The following is a 19858-nucleotide window of genomic DNA, read 5'->3' on the forward strand; positions in this document are numbered from 1 at the left end:
CATGAGAACTGACTTAGAATTACAAACAAGTCAATTACAAGATAATTACTGATTATGAGATGCTCAAAGAGGATGATAAACAGAAAAAATGGCAAATCTTTCTCAGTCTTAAGCTTATACCTAAAATAGGAGGAGAAGCTCTCCCTCCGACAGAGTGATTGATGTGTTATATGGCAACAGGAAATAATTTCAGAAAATTAGAAAGTAGCAAGCAAGGGGGCAGAACTTCTCCGTTCCAAAGTCCAGAGCTCTGTTCTTAGCATTCTTGTGAGGATAAAACAAGACACATAAATGTATTCTTGTCTCCTATGTTCTGTTTCCTTTTCTTTACTGAAAATATTCTAGCATCAGTGACCTGCTGACAGTGGTCAATGGGCAATCTTCTTTATAAAGATCATCCCACCAAACGATTCTCCAGATAGAAGCCTGGAGTCCTACAATTCAACCCTGTTCAGACACTATCTACCCAGAGGTTAGCATCAGGCTCCACAGGCTGTCACCCATGCTGACCAACTGATTCAAGATCACAGTTCCCTCACCCCCCTTCTTGGACTTCAGACTCCAGTTGCAAGTCTAGGTTGTTACTTGTTCTTCTGACCAACTGGCTATAAATCAGAAGTCCCCACGACCCCCTCCCTGAGTTCAATTAATTTGCTAGGGCTCTTAAGAGAACTCAGAAAAACATTTCACTTCCTAGATTATCAGTTTATTGTAAAAAGATATAACTCAGGAATGGCCACATGGAAGACACGCATGGGGCAAGGTATGGGGAAAGGGTGTGGAGATGCCATGCTTTCTTCAGGTGCCACTCTCCCCAAATCTCCACCTGTTCACGCAATCCAGAAGCTCTCTGAACCCCATCCTTTTCAGATTTTATGGAGGCTTCATTATAAGGGCAGGACTGATGAAATCGTTGGCCATTGGCAAAAGAGTCACACTCCAGCCCTTTTCTCCTCCCCAGAGGTCTGAGGGTGGGACTGAAAGTCCCAACCCTTTAATCAGAACATTGGTTCCCTAAGTCACCTGGTTAACATAACAAAAGACACCTTTATCACTCTCACCTCTTAGGAAATTCTAAGGATTTTAGGAGCTCTGTGCCAGAAACTGGGACAAAGACCAAATATACATTTCTTGTTATAAATCAAAATAGCACAATAGCCTTTTTTTTCCCCCAATAAATGTACCTATTAACACTCCTACTATCAGTTTTTGACTAATTCACCAAGCACATACTAATTTTATGTATTATTGTTTTAAATAACAATCACATTCTCAACGTTTTCTCTTTTGTTTTTGCCATGCCTTGTGGCAGCCACAGAGGCCTACCGCTTGGATTTCTTCTCAAGAAAGAACTTGCCCAAGAGTGCAGTTAGCCGACAACCTCCAGCTGAGGCATTTTTAGGGTCGGTTTTAAGATTCAAGTAGAGGACCTACTCTTCCCAGACACATCCCAGCCAATGACTGTGCATGGCAGTGATAATAAAGCCTGGTCATTTGTGTGTACCATGAGACTCCTTTTAAGAGAAATCTTTGTTCCAGGGACCTCTATGGGTTTGGCCAATATGCTGTCAAATCTACATTGCCTTATCCTATGTCCTCTCCTCCTAACTTACATGGGTATGAGATCTGTCTGCATCACAGTATGATGGGCTTCCCTGCCTACTTCTGTTTCATCTCTGATATGGATTGAATGCTTTTGTCCTTCTCCAGATTCGTACACGGAACTGTAATCCCCACTGTGATGGTATTTGGAGGTGGGGGCTTTGAGAGGTAGATCATGAGGGTGAAGCCCTCATAAATGGTATCAGCGTTCATGTATAAAGAGGCCAGAGAGCCAGCTTGTTCTCTTTCCAAGAGGATAGGAGAAGTCAGCCTCTGCAACCCAGAAGAGGGTCCTCACCGGAACCCAACCATGCCCACGCTGATCTCAAACTTCCAGCCTCTAGAACTCTAAGAAATAACTTTCTGACTCTTATAAGCCACCCAGTTTATTGTATTTTGTTATAGCAGCTGGAACTAAGACAGTGCTTCTTCTATCTTTCACAGTCATTAACCCCTAGCAAGTCACTTGTTTTCCTAACTCCACCTCAAGAGTCTATTTCCCAGAGGACACAACTGGTACACATCGTTTGGTCACCAGGAAGGGTATTTTCTTTCCATTTACTTACAAAATAAAAAATCCAAATGCTCACTGGTCTTTGTACATTTTTACCTATATTTTTCTAATAGAAAATATTAAAAAGTATTCTGAATCTGTTTCTGTGTTTATACACACACACATACATTCATACCAGTTTCATTTTTTTTTTTTTTTTAAAGAGAACAAAGGCCTCAGAGATTGACAAATTTAGATGCTTTGGGAACAACTAACACTCAGTTTTCATTTGAACACACTCAAGTGTAATTACGCACACATTTACACAATAAGGTTTACATTTCACTCACACATAGTGATGTTTCAGCTAAAGAACTTAGGCTGACTTTATTATTAAATTTAGCCTCTATTTCCTTCTGCATTGTGTCTGCTTTAGTTAAAAACCTCAACTTCACTCAACCAATATTTATTAAGCAACTATTATGTATGTGCTTCAAGTATCATTTTTCTCCATTACATTTTCCACAGTAGTACCAGAATAACTTTCTAAAATATAAGTCAGATAACTTTGTATATGTCACACTGGAAATAATAAGGCTAAAATGAATGTGTTGAGATAAACACTCATTATGCTAAGTAAAAATGTAAATCTTAAATGATGCTGACAATATTTAATTAATCAAATGGCAGTATATGTCAATGAGATTTAAAATTGCCCAAATCCTCTGACTTAGTAGCGGGCTTTTATTCTCTGTACTTCATGGTAAGTTATTCTTAAGATATAAATTATTTAAATGGCATCATCATACTTCCTTGTATTTATGTTGAAAAAAAAAGTCTGTCTGCCAAAATGGATTGTGAGATACTTGTAGGCTGAGATTAGCCTTTGTGAATTTCGTCTCCTTATATTAAATTTAGCACCTGGAACATAGTGAATGCTGACTGGATGTTTGCTGGATTAATATCCATTGCTGATCCAAAGATACAAACTTACAGTTATAAAGTAAATAAGTCCTGGGGATATAATGTTCAGCACAGTGAGTATAGTTAATAATACTGTGTTGTATATTTGAAAGTTGCAAAGAGAGTAGATCCTAAAAGTTTGCATCATAAGAAAAAAATATATATAACTACGTGTGGTGATGGATGTTAACGAGACTTACTATGATAATCACTTCACAATACATACCTATTATCGAATCTTTATGTTATACATCTGAAACTAATATACAGTTATGTGTCAATTATTTCTCACTATATTACACTGTAAATGGTGAACTTTTGAGATTCCAGTAAACAAACAAATAGCCAAGGAGCAAAGGAGGAAACTATTCAATTCCCCTTAAGCAATTAACACATTTCTGTTTTGTGGAAGCCACTACACCATAACTACTGCCTATGAAAAGAGAAGTTCAAAGATATCTGACATTGGCTTTGAAATTAAGGACCTGGGTGTGAGTCCCAACTCTGGTCCCAACTCTCACTGTGACTTTGGCCAAGGAATAGGACATCTCTAGACTTTTTCTCTTCCCTCAAAATTCAAAGCTGACTACCTCCTCTACCACTTCCCCAGGGTCATCAAAGAGCACAAATGAGATGAAGGTTATGGCAGACTTCCTCTTTCACTGAGGAAGAAAATGTAATTATGCCCCTAATTAATGTATTTTACAAGAGCTCTTTCCTGTTTCCAAATCTAAATTCAATTTTCAGCCATGACCCATTTATGTATAAATGTACTTTTTCCTCACTTTTAAATGCATGAGGATTTTACTCTTTGAATTAGAAAAAAGTGAGGAGAGGCTTTAAATTTTTAATTTAATTAATAATTGACTTAATGGTAAGACATGGAAATTCATCTCAATATTGCTGAAAACTCATGAATCAAAGAAACAATATGTGTATGTGCCCACATACTGAATTCTTCTATTTGGAGGTCTGCAGACAAAACCACCAGATACAGAAGAAAAGCACACACAAAAGATGGTGTTATATATAATAACTGTAAAATGTGCTATAAAAAAACAAGAGGATAAGTGTGACAAAATGGCTTACTCTCTTACCTCATTGTTAAAATTAAACAATAAAAGATATATCTTCATTTACAAAAACTATCATTTTATGAAGTTATGTTCCAAATCATTAAAAATAGTTTTTTTTTGTTTTGTCTTATATTTTAAATAACTTATTTCCTGTTTGCTAAAATCTACACCGTTGGACTCAGGATACTGGTGGGGTTTAATATTGGCAAGAATAATAATATCTTCATAAGACCTCTAGTGCATAGATATCAGTATCCTGTTTTACAAATGAGGAATCTAATAGCAAATGTAATAATATCCACACATGGAATGATTACCACATGTCGTGTACTGTAGGTTTAATATTTATTGCTTCATCTGATCTTCATCATAAGGCTATAACAAAGGTTCCACAGCACTTTCTAGATGTGTGAGTTGAAACTTAGAAAGCTTTATAAATGTTACTTGCCAAGCATCATGCAGCCGATAACTAACTGTATTTATTCTTAAATCTGATATTTAAGTCTGCCTGCTTTATAAGCTCATTTTCCCAGGGATGAACAATGGTGCCAGGCCATCTGTTAAACAGGTGATACTCTACAAAGGATCTGCAATTCATTTTAATATGTATCAAAATGATCGTCAGGCTTGCCATGTACCTCCCATTGCACAGGAATAACACATTCAAATGTTATTGATAGGCAGTGAAGTACTTAACCATAACATTTCATAATCCACATCCCAAGAAAAGTATTCTCCTGAAGCAATGACATGGTAAATAGAATTCAAAATTTAGGCCACAAACCTGTTTCAGGCTCAATGGAAAAATAAGGTTGCCCTTCCAAGATACTATAAACCAACTTCGCACTGTTTCCATAAACTGGGTCATCAGCATCGGTAGCTGTTACATTAGTGACAGACGTACCTAAAAGAAAGAAAGAGAGAAAATAATAATTAACACGTCATTCTTTGCCAAGAACTAAATTTTGTCAAGCATATTATACAGAAATCCATGTGTAGGAATAAGAAGGAAAAGAAATCATTTTAAAAATATGGAGATAAACTACTCTATCATAACTTCAATGATATACAAACCTTTTAAAAGAAAGAGTACTGCTAGGTTGGAGTACTATATAAAGGTAGCTCTTTTAGAATTGGTATTATTTAAGATTCCTTTGTAGTTTTCATTTAAAGATACCTATCAGATTCATGTGGGCTTAGAGAATATGAAAAAGATACATATCAAAGAAATATGAAACATAAGGTTAATAATATGATGGATATAACATGTAGCACTTAAGTTTTGCAAAAGCACAACTGAATGTACCTGGAAAAACTGGCTGCTGAAAAAAGCTGTGCAGAAATATCAAAGGAATATTCTATCCCATTTTATTTAATTGCTCAGAATATAAAATTATATTGGAACTACCAAGTAATCAACATGTTTAGATAATTGGGCCTATGGATAACAGAATCAAAACCTTAATTTTTTCCCAGATTAATTTTCTATTTTTATTCACTCATTCATTTAGCAATTGAACACATTCAGCTTGCCTGATACAAAATATATATATTACAACAAAATCTACACTCAAGAAGCTTACAGTTTGGTGGGGGGAGGGAAGAGGAGGGAAGAGACAAATGTACCCAGACATTCAGCTGAATGCAATAGCCCCAGATTTGGATCCCTCACTTAATCCAGCACAGACTGGATACGGTCAGGGACAGCTTTCTGAGAGGCAGTGCATTTGAGTGGAATTATGAAAGACAGGTAGAGTTTAACCAGGAGAAGAAGAGCAGGGGAGGAATTCTAAACAAAAGTCAAGCATAAGTAAAAGCAAAATAGTCTGAGAGACTGAGGGAAATTCTGGGAATTGCTGAAAGTGGGGAGAAATTGGAGAAGTCTGGTGTGGGAACAGAATCATGTTCTATGAGGGCAGGGTCAATGTCTTCCTCACCCAGTAAGCGTCAGACATATAATTATCGAACATATATTTGCTAACTGATGGACGAATGAATAAATTATCTGATGATTTCATGACAAACGGTAGGTAGCTATCACAAATGAGTTTCCTAGAAATAGATTCTAAGATGAAAATTTCTTGAATTTTTACTGAAGAGTCTCTTTGATCAACATCTGTGGGAAAGTGAAAAGGACAAGTCTGAGCAGAAGGAACACTTGGGCAATGATGCAGCTACAACACAGACCTCAGTGGTCTCCCCTCTAGAGCTGGAATAGTCATTGAGGAGATCCATCCAGGACTTTATACTCTGGCACTGACCAGTTACTGGCTGTGGGAACCTCCCTGAGAATGGAGGGTTGGCCCTGGTGCAGGGAGCTATCTTCAGCTGAGGGATCATCAGCCCTGAGCTGTCAATTGTCAACACTCCCAGCAGCTTAGGGAAGAGTGTTTTAAACCTGAAGGGAGCTGAGGGTGGATCTGAGCAGCATTTCTCTACGTTTGCTGAAACAATATAGAGCCTTTGCAAAATCTTGCCAATCAAAATCTTTCTGAAGTGTTTTGAATTACAGTCACTACAGAGGACAATGTAATGATATTTGTCAAGCAGTTGATTGTCCTGTAAAATTGGAATTTTTACTCAGAATGATGATTCAGAGGTGCTACAAAAGTCTACAGTCAGAAATAAAAAAATGCTCTGAATGTCAATTGTGTAATACATTCCACCAGATACTGGGAACGGTATCAAAAAAATAATTAATAAAGACTCACTTTCAAAGGTAGCTCATCAACGAGCTGGTGAAATGAGGACATGAAAGTACAGTATTTGCAGTTATTTGAATATTGTGTGGGATGGAGAAGAAATGGAGGAAAAACATTCCAGGTGAGAGGAGGATAATAAGATAAAAGTGACTAGATTTTTCTAGGAGGAGAGATGTCTGGAAAAGCCAGCCATTAAAGCTAAGGTTGGAGATGCAAGCTGAGAACAAAATACAAGGGCACGTGAATGTCAAGATGGGGAGAGTTGGCTTCATCCTGTAGGAAAGAGAGAAAATATATCAGTTAGGGATCAACCCTAGGTAGAAGGCTCCTCCATTAGTGCTTGCAGATTCAGTTGGAGGCAGAGATATGGAAGATTAGGTGATCAGATGAGTTATGTGGTTTACAGCAATAGTCCAGTTAAGAGGTGACAAAACATTGACACTGGGTAATGACAATAAATACGGGTCTCAACGCTTATTTTCTTGTTTTGGTCCTTGCATTAAGTTTATCTAAAATGTTCAACTGGGGGTAAGCTGAGTAAGATTTTAAAAAATGAATTGCGAGAAAAAGATTCAAGAATTACTGAAAGAAGTGAGTTCAGAGACTGATCAGAAAGGGTGAACTCTTCCATGCAGAAGACCACGCAATAACTTTTTTGTTTTCCTTTGTTTTGTTGTGTATTTATTTAGATTTCTTTTAGGAGAAATGATCTTCCCCCATTATGAAATAACACATTATCAGGAAAATAGAGTCAAGCTCTATAATCTGTATCATGCTAAGTTAGTCAGTGTGAGCATTTTGTACCAGGCTCTGTTTAGGCTGGAAAAAGAGAAGTGACAAAATAAAAACTTTCTGTCATCAACAAATTTACCTTCTAGTGAGGGACTCTAAAATTAAGAAATGTCTTCACAGAGGAAAAAAAAAAAAATCTAGATAGTGTCTGAACAATGACAGTATCTCTGCATATATTTGTGGGGTGAGTGTATTTGGACAGAGTAGCGTGGGGTTAATAGTTTCATAGATGGAATAATTCCATATGGAATGTTCTGAAACAAGTACCTCTTTCTCTTTGGACCAATCACTTAACTTGTCTTAGCCCCAGATTTCAAATCTACAATGAATATTAGAGTTACTGTGAGGGTCAAGCAAAATAATATATGTAGGGGCTAGAACGGAAATTACCACATGCTAAGCCTGTGAGTATCACCTCTGCTCATGGATTAGAATGTAGCTCTGAAAAATATTTAGATCCCTAGGGTTCCTTTCAGATCTGTGGGTTGGCAATACAGGGATGAGGGTGGGATACTTTTTAAAGTCTTCTCAGGCAATCTGATGTAAAGCCACAGTTTAGAACAACTGGAGTGGGCACCAGACTTTTAAAATTTTAACTTCACTCTTCTCCATAGAAGCATTAATTTCTACCCTGATTACCGTGAAGAACTTTTGCTCAGATTTGTATATAAAATGAAGTAATTTTTAAACCACTCCTACTGCATAAACAGTCATGGAGATTATTTCTTATTAAATAGAAGTTGGGGGGCTTCCCTGGTGGTGCAGTGGTTGGAAGTCCGCCTGCCAATGCAGGGGACACGGGTTCGAGCCCTGGTCCGGGAAGATCCCACATGCCGCGGAGCACCTAGGCCCATGCGCCACAACTACTGAGCCTGAGCTCTAGAGCCTGTGAGCCACAACTACTGAAGCCCACGCGCCTAGGGCCTATGGTCTGTGACAAAAGAAGCCACCGCAATGAAAGCCCGCACACAGCAACAAAGACCCAATGCAGCCATAAATAAATAAATAAATAAAAATTTAAGAAAGAAAAAAGAAGTTGGGGATAGTTCCTTGAGAATTTACTGTTACAAGACTGATGAAGATTACATCTATTTTCATTAGTTAGTATAAATTTATATTATCTTATTATGAGAGGACTCCTATCACATTACCTAACATTGAGGCAAGAGTAGGGGACCATTTTCTCCATCATTTACATGCTCTGCTCTGTGATTCAGTTTTTTCACATACAAAAACAATAGTTTTTATTCTTCAAACCTCAAAGTTTTATGTGAGGATCAAATGAGATACTAGTAAGTAGACAGCAGTGGCTGAGAAGATAAATTTGAAGTCAAACTGTCTCTAACCAGAACACCTGTTTTATATTCCATCCTCAACTTTTACTAGTTCTGTGTCCTCGGCCAAGTAACAAAACTTTTCTAAGCTTGGATTCCTTAATCTGTAAAACAGGAAGGTGACAGTAATTGTTATATCCTAGGTTTACTGAGTTAATTAAATATAATAATTTATGCAAACAGTATAGAAGAGTTATTTACTCAATATTTCTGAGAGCTTATTGTCACTGTAATTACATGTACATTATGTGTATCTACATGAGAGATTGAATAATAAACTAGTCTTTTACAATTTTAAGTGGTGGTGGATGTTATAATTTATAATTAAGTGTAGTCCTGCCTAGTCGTTATAATAGTAGCTTATTTCCGCTGGAGAGGATGTGGAGAAAAGGGAACCCTCCTACACTGTTGGTGGGAACATAAGTTGGTGCAGCCACTGTGGAAGAAAGTATGGAGGGTCCTCGGAAAACTAAAAATAGAATCACCACATGATCCAGCAATCCCACTCCTGGGCATATATCCAGACAAAACTGTAATTCAAAAAGAGGCATGCACCCCTATGTTCATAGCAGCACTATTCACAATAACCATGACATGGAAACAATCTACATGTCCATCGACAGAGGAATGGATAAAGAAGATGTGGTACATATATAACAATGGAATACTACTCAGCCATAAAAAATAATGAAATAATGCCATTTGTAGCAACACGGATGCAACTACAGATTATCATACTAACTCAGGTAAGTCAGAAAGAGAAAGACAAATACCACATGATACCACTTATACATGGAAACTAAAATATGACACAAATGAACCTATCTATGAAATAGAAACAGAATCAGGGACATAGAGAATAGATTGGTGGTTGTCAAGGGGGAGGAGGGTGGGAAAAGCATGGATTGGGAGTTTGGGATTAGCAGACGCAAACTATTATATACAGAATGGATAAAAAACAAAGTCCTCCTGTATAGCACAGGGAACTATATTCAATATCCTGTGATAAACCATAATGGAAAAGAAAAAAATAATAGCTCATTTCCTTAAATTTGGAAGAGGAAACACAAAAAGGTATTCTCAAATGTATCAATATGTTCTTGTCTTTAATAAGAAAGTGACTTAGAAAACACACACACACACACACACACACACACACACACACACACACAAATCTCACATTCTCTCATCCAGTCTATTTGCTCTGTGGTATAAAATTGCTGTGGGTTCAAAAATACAATGTATTTTGATGTAGCCTGCACAAGACCAGGCACTGGACACATCCTCAATACAAGTTTCTCAATGTTATGTGAGTGAATATCTCCCATATTTGAGTGTCATATCTCCCCGTCCATGCAAATTCCACACGCTTTCCAAGAAGAACCACTGGGCTGGGGACTGTAACAAAGCTAAGACAAGCTTTTACCCACATCCTCCTCCAGGATATTTCTGCCTGTTGTCTGGCTTCCCAGGAAATCCACATCCTTCAACTTCAGACACCTGGAAATGCAAAGGTGTCTGCTTTCCGTCAAGGATGATATTTCTCCTAATAGTGATTCAAGACTGTTGATGTACCTGTACACTGGAATAAATGTGTGCAGAGGCTTTGTGGATGCATTTGTCAAGTGATTACCCAGAGGGGGAAAAATGGATGCTTTGAGGTTAATCTTACAGCAGAAAAGATTTCTAGTCAAGCTGCGGTATAGGCTTCTCCATGGAAATGCATGCAGAATGCAGACCACAGAGGCAAATTGAAAAGTGTAAACCTTGAGGGATAATGTTTCTTCAAAGCGGCAAGTGTTGGTGTGTGATAAATAGGACCCTGAGTAATACCCAGGAAATATAACAACAGGATTCTCTGTTTGTGTTTTCATTTGGAACTGTTTTTGTCCCTTTGTCGAGGATACAAGAGACTCATTTAGCTAGTGACTATAAATTTGACACTGTGCCATTTCTCCAAGAAAGCCCCTATTATAATCCAACTTGATGCTGATCCTAATTATAATAATATAGCTGTTGTATTTCCAGCTGTTGTCAATAAAAATGATCCCTGTCACCACAATTCATCCTGCTAGTATCAAGTCAAGTGTGAGCATGTCAACTCCAAGGTGAATTCTGCTTTTAATAAACCCATTTTTCTGCATTTAGCTTCTTGGTTAAGTGCAATTTGCCAAAGTGCTGCTTGGATTTTAATTAACAGAGGGCTCCAGTATCGTTTGCCTCTTGCCACACCTGAAAGTCCCCTCCCATTAGCAGCAGAACCTACACATCTGCCCCCTATAATGACAGCAAACACTACAAGAAAAATTAACCATCAACAACTTTACACTGTCAGGTTAGAGGTTCCAGTTTGCTGACAAACTAAGATGAAAGGTCTTCCGGAAAATAAGATGTTGGGATTTGGGTAGGGCAGCTCTGTTAGCTAGGCTCTACTTCTTTATGAGCAAGACAGCACACCAATTCTGCACATTACTCAGAAAGAAAAAATGCTGGTGCTGACACACTGAGCAGAAAAACAAAGGTTTGGTGCAGCGCGAAAATATGAGCATTGGAAAAGCTAAAACTCTTACGATAAGAAGAACACAAGCCCCATTTGGCAAGACTCATTTGCAATACATTTTCAGAGAATAAGCATTTCAATAGCAAGTGAAAAAATAAAACAGCAGAACCTTTGCAATACCTGAAATTCAGAAAGGTATGCATTACTGGCCCTCCTAATATCATCTTCCAACTTTGATTTGGCCTTTTGGCTACTCTGATCCAAGTTCAGTATGTACAATACCCAGAAAGAGCGTCCGGCATCATCATCTGAAAATATGTTACTTAAACATTCAGACTTTCCAAAGATCAGAGGCCTAACAGGTCACAGCAACCGATGCAAATGCCTTCGTTATTTTAATAAAACTAAACCCTCAACCCATCTTCCCTCATCCTCCTTATTAATTCCCCCGAGTAGTAGGCAATACAAGACGTAATGGGGAACAGGTGTTGCTAATGACAACCCTTTTTGGTTGTTGAATAGCAGGGCAATAATTTCATGATACCTGTGTAACTTGTTGACTAACTAGAAGCTGAAGCACCTGGCCCTGGAAGTTTTAAACGTGTCATGCGAAATCCATTTTTTTTTTTTTTTTTAGCTTTATCAACCTATGCTCTCAGGTTATTCTGTACATGACTGGCATGCACTTTTAGAGGTTTTTTTGGTTTGTTTGTTGCGCACCCCGTACCCCACCCCCAATTACAACACAGCACAGACCTAGTGCACTTAAGAAAAAATCTGAGGGGAGAGGGGGAAGATGGCGAAGAGTAAGACGCGGAGATCACCTTCCTCCCCACAGATACATCAGAAATACATCTACACGTGGAACAACTCCTACAGAACACCCACTGAATGCTGGCAGAAGACCACAGACCTCCCAAAAGGCAAGAAATTCCCCACGTAGCTGGGTAGGGCAAAAGAAAAAACAGAGACAAAACAATAGGGACGGGACCTGCACCAGTGGGAGGGAGCCGTGAAGGAGGAAAGGATTCCACACACCAGAAGCCCCTTCGCGGGCGGAGGCTGAGGGCGGAGACTGCGGGTGGCGGAGCGGGGGAGCTTCAGAGACGCGGAGGAGAGCACAGCAACAGGGGTGCGGAGGGTACAGCGGGGAGATTCCGGCACAGAGGAGCAGTGCCGACCAACACTCACCAGGCCAACAGGCTTGTCTGCTCACCCGCCGGGGAGGGCGGGGCTCACCCGCCGGGGAGGGCGGGGCTGGGAGCTGAGGCTTGGGCGTCGGTTGGAGCGCAGGAAGACGACTGGCGGCGAGAACACAGCCTGAAGTGATTAGTGCACCACGGCTAGCCGGAAGGGAGTAAGGGAAAACTCCCTCTGTTTCCTGGTGCGCGAGGAGAGCGGATTAAGAGCGCTGCTTAAAGGAGCTCCAGAGACTGGCGCGAGCCGCGGCTAACAGCGCGGAGCCCAGAGACGGGCATGAGATGCTAAGGCTGCTGCTGCCGCCACGAAGAAGCCTGTGTGCGAGGACAGGTCACTGTCCACACCTCCCTTCCGGGGAACCGGTTCAGCCCGCCACTGCCGCGGTCCTGGGATCCAGGGACAACTTCCCCAGGAGAATACACAGCGCGCCTCAGGCCGGCGCAAAGTCATACCACCCTCTGCCGCCGCAGGCTCGCGCCGCACTCAGTGCCCCTCCCTCCCCCCCGCCCCCACGGCCTGAGTGAGCCAGAGCCATCCAATCAGCTGCTCCTTTGACCCCTTCCTGTCTGAGAGAAGAACAGACGCCCTCCAGCGACCTACACGCAGAGGCGGGGCCAAATCCAAAGCTGAACCCTGGGAGCTGTGCGAACAAAGAAAATAAAGGGAAATCTCTCCCAGCAGCCTCAAGAGCAGCGGAATAAATCTCCACAATCAACTTGATGTACCCTGCATCTGTGGAATACCTGAATAGACAACGAATCATCCCAAACTGAGGAGGTGGACTTTAAGAGCAAGATAGATTATTTTATCCCCTTTTCCTCTTTTTGTGTGTATGTGTATGCTTCTGTGTGAGATTTTGTCTGTATAGCTTTGCTTTCACCATTTGTCCTAGGGTTCTATCAGTCCGTTTGCTTTTTTTTTTTCTTTTTAAAAAAATTTTTTCTTAATAATTATTTTTTTATTTTAATTATTTTATTTTACCTTACTTTATTTTATTTTCTTTTATCCTCTTTCTTTCTTTCTACTTTTTCTCCCTTTTATTCTAAGCCATGTGGATGAAAGGCTCTTAGTGCTGCAGCCAGGAGTCAGTGCTGTGCCTCTGAGGTGGGAGAGCCAACTTCAGGACACTGGTCCACAAGAGACCTCCCAGCTCCACGTAATATCAAACAGTGAAAATCTCCCAGAGATCTCCATCTCAACGCCAAGACCCAGCTCTACTCAACGACCAGCAAGCTACAGTGCTGGACACCCTATGCCAAACAACTAGCAAGACAGGAACACAACCCCAACCATTAGCAGAGAGGCTGCCTAAAATCATAATAAGTCCACAGACACCCCAAAACACACCACCAGACGTGGACCTGCCCACCAGAAAGACAAGATCCAGCCTCATCCACCAGAACACAGGCACTAGTCCCCTCCACCAGGAAGCCTACACAACCCACTAAACCAACTTTAGCCACTGGGGACAGACACCAAAAACAACAGGAACTACGAACCTGCAGCCTGCAAAAAGGAGACCCCAAACACAGTAAGATAAGCAAAATGAGAAGACAGGAAAACACACAGCAGATGAAGGAGCAAGATAAAAACCCAACAGACCTAACAAATGAAGAGGAAATAGGCTTTCTACCTGAAAAAGAATTCAGAATAATGATAGTAAAGATGATCCAAAATCTTGGAAATAGAATAGAGAAAATGCAAGGAACATTTAACAAGGACCTAGAAGAACTAAAGATGAAACAAGCAACGATGAACAACACAATAAATGAAATTAAAAATACTCTAGAACGGATCAATAGTAGAATAACTGAGGCAGAAGAACGGATAAGTGACCTGGAAGATAAAATAGTGGAAATAACTACTGCAGAGCAGAATAAAGAAAAAAGAATGAAAAGAACTGAGGACAGTCTCAGAGACCTCTGGGACAACATTAAACGCACCAACATTCGCATTATAGGGGTTTCAGAAGAAGAAGAGAAGTAGAAAGGGACTGAGAAAATATTTGAAGAGATTATAGTTGAAAACTTCCCTAATATGGGAAAGGAAGTAGTTAATCAAGTCCAGGAAGCACAGAGAGTTCCATACAGGATAAATCCAAGGAGAAACATGCCAAGACACATGTTAATCAAACTGTCAAAAATTAAATACAAAGAAAGCATATTAAAAGCAGCAAGGGAAAAACAACAAATAACACACAAGGGAATCCCCATAAGGATAACTGCTGATCTCTCAGCAGAAACCCTGCGAGCCAGAAGGGAGTGGCAGGACATACTGAAAGTGATGAAGGAGAAAAACCTGCAACCAAGATTACTCTACCCAGCAAGGATCTCATTCAGATTTCATGGAGAAATTAAAACCTTTACAGACAAGCAAAAGCTGAGAGAGTTCAGCACCACCAAACCACCTTTACAACAAATGCTAAAGGAACTTCTCTAGGCAAGAAACCCAAGAGAAGGAAAAGACCTACAGTAACGAACCCAAAACAATTTAGAAAATGGGAATAGGAACATATATATCGATAATTATCTTCAATGTAAATGGACTAAATGCTCCCACCAAAAGACACAGATTGGCTGAATGGATACAAAAACAAGACCCATATATATGCTGTCTACAAGAGACCCACTTCAGACCTAGAGACACATACAGACTGAAAGTAAGGGGATGGAAAAAGATATTTCATGCAAATGGAAACCAAAAGAAAGCTGGAGTAGCAATTCTCATATCAGACAAAATAGACTTTAAAATAAAGACTATTAGAAGAGACAAAGAAGGACACTAGATAATGATCAAGGGATCGATCCAAGAAGAAGATATAACAACTGTAAATATTTATGCACCCAACATAGGAGCACCTCAATACATAAGGCAAATACTAACAGCCATAAAAGGGGAAATCAACAGTAACATATTCATAGTAGGGGACTTTAACACCCCACTTTAACCCATGGACAGATCATCCAAAATGAAAATAAATAAGGAAACACAAGCTTTAAATGATACATTAAACAAGATGGATTTAATTGATATTTATAGGACACTCCATCCAAAAACAACAGAATACACATTTTTCTCTAGTGCTCATGGAACATTCTCCAGGATAGATCATATCTTGGGTCACAAATCAAGCCTTGGTAAATTTAAGAAAATTGAAATTGTGTCAAGTATCTTATCCGACCACAACGCCATGAGACTAGATATCAATTACAGGAAAAGATCTGTAAAAAATAAATGAAAAAGAAATGAAGGAAACGGCAGCAAAGATCAACAAAACTAAAAGCTGGTTCTTTGAGAAGATAAACAAAATTGATAAACCATTAGCCAGACTCATCAAGAGAAAAAGGGAGAAGACGCAAATCAATAGAATTAGAAATGAAACAGAAGAAGTAACAACTCACCCAGCAGAAATACAAAAGATGATGAGAGATTACTACAAGCAACTATATGCCAATAAAATGGACAACCTGGAAGAAATGGACAAATTCTTAGAAATGCACAACCTGCCAAGACTGAATCAGGAAGAAATAGAAAATATGAACAGACCAATCACAAGCACTGAAATTGAAACTGTGATTAAAAGTCTTCCAACAAACAAAAGCCCAGGACCAGATAGCTTCACAGGAGAATTCTATCAAACATTTAGAAAGAGCTAACACCTATCCTTCTCAAACTCTTCCAAAATATAGCAGAGGGAGGAACACTCCCAAACTCCTTCTACGAGGCCACCATCACCTTGATACCAAAACCAGACAAGGATGTCACAAAGAAAGAAAACTACAGGCCAGTATCACTGATGAACATAGATGCAAAAATCCTCAACAAAATACTAGCAAACAGAATCCAACAGCACATTAGAGGATCATACACCATGATCAAGTAGGCAGGATTCTTCAATATACGCAAATCAATCAATGTGATACACCATATTAACAAATTGAAGGAGAAAAACCATATGGTCATCTCAATAGATGCAGAGAAAGCTTTTGACAAAATTCAACACCCATTTATGATAAAAAAAAAAAAAAAAAAAAAAAACCCTCCAGAAAGTAGGCACAGTGTGAACTTTCCTCAACATAATAAAGGCCATATATGACAAACCCACAGCCAACATCGTCCTAAATGGTGAAAACTTGAAAGCATTTCCACTAAGATCAGGAACAAGACAAGGTTGCCCACTCTCACCACTCTTATTCAACATAGTTTTGGAAGTTTTAGCCACAGCAATCAGAGAAGAAAAGGAAATAAAAGGAATCCAAATTGGAAAAGAAGAAGTAAAGCTGTCACTGTTTGCAGATGACATGATAGTATACATAGAGAATCCTAAAGATGCTACCAGAAAACTACTAGAGCTAATCAATGAATTCGGTAAAGTAGCAGGATACAAAATAAATGCACAAAAATCTCTGGCATCCTATACACTAATGATGAAAAATCTGAAAGTGAAATCAAGAAAACACTCCCATTTACCACTGCAACTAAAAGAATAAAATATCTAGGAATAAACCTACCTAAGGAGACAAAAGAACTGTATGCAGAAAATTATAAGACATTGATGAAAGAAATTAAAGAAGATACAAATAGATGGAGAGATATACCATATTCTTGGATTGGAAGAATCAACATTGTGAAAATGACTCTACTACCCAAAGCAATCTACAGATTCAATGCAATCCCTATCAAACTACCACTGGCATTTTTCACAGAACTAGAACAAAAAATTGCACAATTTGTATGGAAACACAAAAGACCCCGAATAGCCAAAGCAATCTTGAGAAGGAAAAACGGAGCTTGAGGTATCAGGCTGCCTGACTTCAGACTATACTACAAAGCTACAGTAATCAAGACAGTATGGTACTGGCACAAAAACAGAAAGACAGATCAATGGAACAGGATAGAAAGGCCAGAGATAAACCCACGCACATACGGTCACCTTATGTTTGATAAAGGAGGCAGGAATGTACAGTGGAGAAAGGACAGCCTCTTCAATAAGTGGTGCTGGGAAAACTGGACAGGTACATGTAAAAGTATGAGATTAGATCACTCCCTAACACCATACACAAAAATAAGCTCAAAATGGATTAAAGACCTAAATGTAAGGCCAGACACTATCAAACTCTTAGAGGAAAACATAGGCAGAACATTCTATGACATAAATCACAGCAATATCCTTTCTGACCCACCTCCTAGAGAAATGGAAATAAAAGCAAAAATAAACAAATGGGACCTAATGAAACTTCAAAGCTTTTGCACAGCAAAGGAACCATAAACGAGATGAAAAGACAACCCTCAGAATGGGAGACAATATTTGCAAATGAAGCAACTGACAAAGGATTAATCTCCAAAATTTACAAGCAGCTCAATAACAAATAAAACAAACAACCCAATCCAAAAATGGGTAGAAGACCTAAATAGACATTTCTCCAAAGAAGATATACAGACTGCCAACAAACACATGAAAGAATGCTCAACATCATTAATCACTAGAGAAATCCAAATCTAAACTTCAATGAGATAATTTCACACCAGTCAGAATGGCCATCATCAAAAAACCTAGAAACAATAAATGCTGGAGAGGGTGTGGAGAAAAGGGAACACTCTTGCACTGCTGGTGGGAATGTGAATTGGTACAGCCACTATGGAGAACAGTATGAAGGTTCCTTAAAAAACTACAAATAGAACTACCATATGACCCAGCAATCCCACTACTGGGCATATACCCTGAGAAAACCATAATTCAAAAAGAGTCATGTACCAAAATGTTCATTGCTGCTCTATTTACAATAGCCCGGAGATGGAAACAACCTAAGTGTCCATCATCGGATGAATGGATAAAGAAGATGTGGCACATATGTACAATGGAATATTACTCAGCCATAAAAAGGAACGAAATTGAGCTATTTGTAATGAGGTGGATGGACCTAGAGTCTGTCATACAGAGTGAAGTAAGTTAGAAAGAGAAGGACAAACACCGTATGCTCATACATATATATGGAATTTAAGAAAAAAAAATGTCATGAAGAATCTAGGGGTAAGACGAGAATAAAGACACAGACCTACTAGAGAATGGACTTGAGGATATGGGGAAGGGGAAGGGAAAGCTGTGACAAAGTGAGAGAGTGGCATGGACATATATACAGTACCAAACGTAAAATAGATAGCTAGTGGGAACCGTCCGCATAGCACCGAGAGATCAGCTAGGTGCTTTGTGACCACCTGGAGGGGTGGGATAGGGAGGGTGGGAGGGAGCGAGACGCAAGAGGGAAGAGATATAGGAACATATGTATATGTATAACTGATTCACTTTGTTATAAAGCAGAAACTAACACACCATTGTAAAGCAATTATACTCCAATAAAGATGTAAAGAAGAAAAAAAAAGAAAAAATCTGAGAAATATATGCAGGCAGCCAATGCATTTTTCTTCACATCTCTTTGACTGATAACACAGGTTTCAACATTCATTTCTCCTGTAGGGCCTCAAGCAAACTCCCCCAGTGGGAAAGATGGCCTAAATCCTACCCGTATTTATTTTCTCATTTTGCTGTTTGATTATAGAAGACATACGCCAAACACCCAAATCGCCAAGGGATGCTGGTGTCTTTGGAGGAATAGGAGGATTAAACACAGATCAGTAAAAATTACAGCTTGTTTTTTTTGTTTTTTGTAACCCTGTGTATGAAGAATTCTTCCCGACCAAGTTCTGCGGGAAATAAATAGTGAACTGTACCATCTGTTTGGGTTTCGTTCACCTATAAGCAAGAAGACAGGTTTCCACTTCCTTCTAGGAACTTGTGCTCTGAACCACTCTTGTTTAACTAGAAAGTTATGTCAGGGTGATAATAGAAGATTTAACCTTTCTCTTTCGTTGGTGATCAATCCTGCAATTGAACAGGATGCCGAGGTGGCCTCCGCTTGCCGTTTCTCTTCAGAAACCTCTCTTTGAAGACACATACCACACAGTGCAATCCTAAACAACCATGTCCCACGCCATCTTCTTTTGCAAAGGCCTAGCCATTGCTCGTTGGGTGTTCTCCTCCTGTGCCAGCTGTCAGCCTGTAGTGAAATGTTGCTGCCAAATTCTACAGGCTCCAAATTGAATTTATTATGGGAACAGGGACAGATTTTTAACTGCAGTCGGGTGGATGGACAGCACCAAAATGTATCCTGTCATTTCTCTGGCTCTGTTTTGAGACG

General features: G+C 39.3%; 1 protein-coding gene across 1 annotated transcript in view; it reads right to left on the bottom strand.

Moving 5' to 3' along the window:
* Nucleotides 1–19858, bottom strand: part of CDH8 (cadherin 8) — a 379689-nt gene that overhangs the window by 195665 nt on the left and 164166 nt on the right. Inside the window, exon 4 of the mRNA XM_060000736.1 lies at nt 4919–5038. Coding sequence (XP_059856719.1) covers nt 4919–5038 — 120 coding nt within the window. The remainder of the gene's footprint in view (nt 1–4918; nt 5039–19858) is intronic.

Source organism: Delphinus delphis, chromosome 20, assembly GCF_949987515.2.
Source record: "Delphinus delphis chromosome 20, mDelDel1.2, whole genome shotgun sequence".
Taxonomy (NCBI): domain Eukaryota; kingdom Metazoa; phylum Chordata; class Mammalia; order Artiodactyla; family Delphinidae; genus Delphinus; species Delphinus delphis.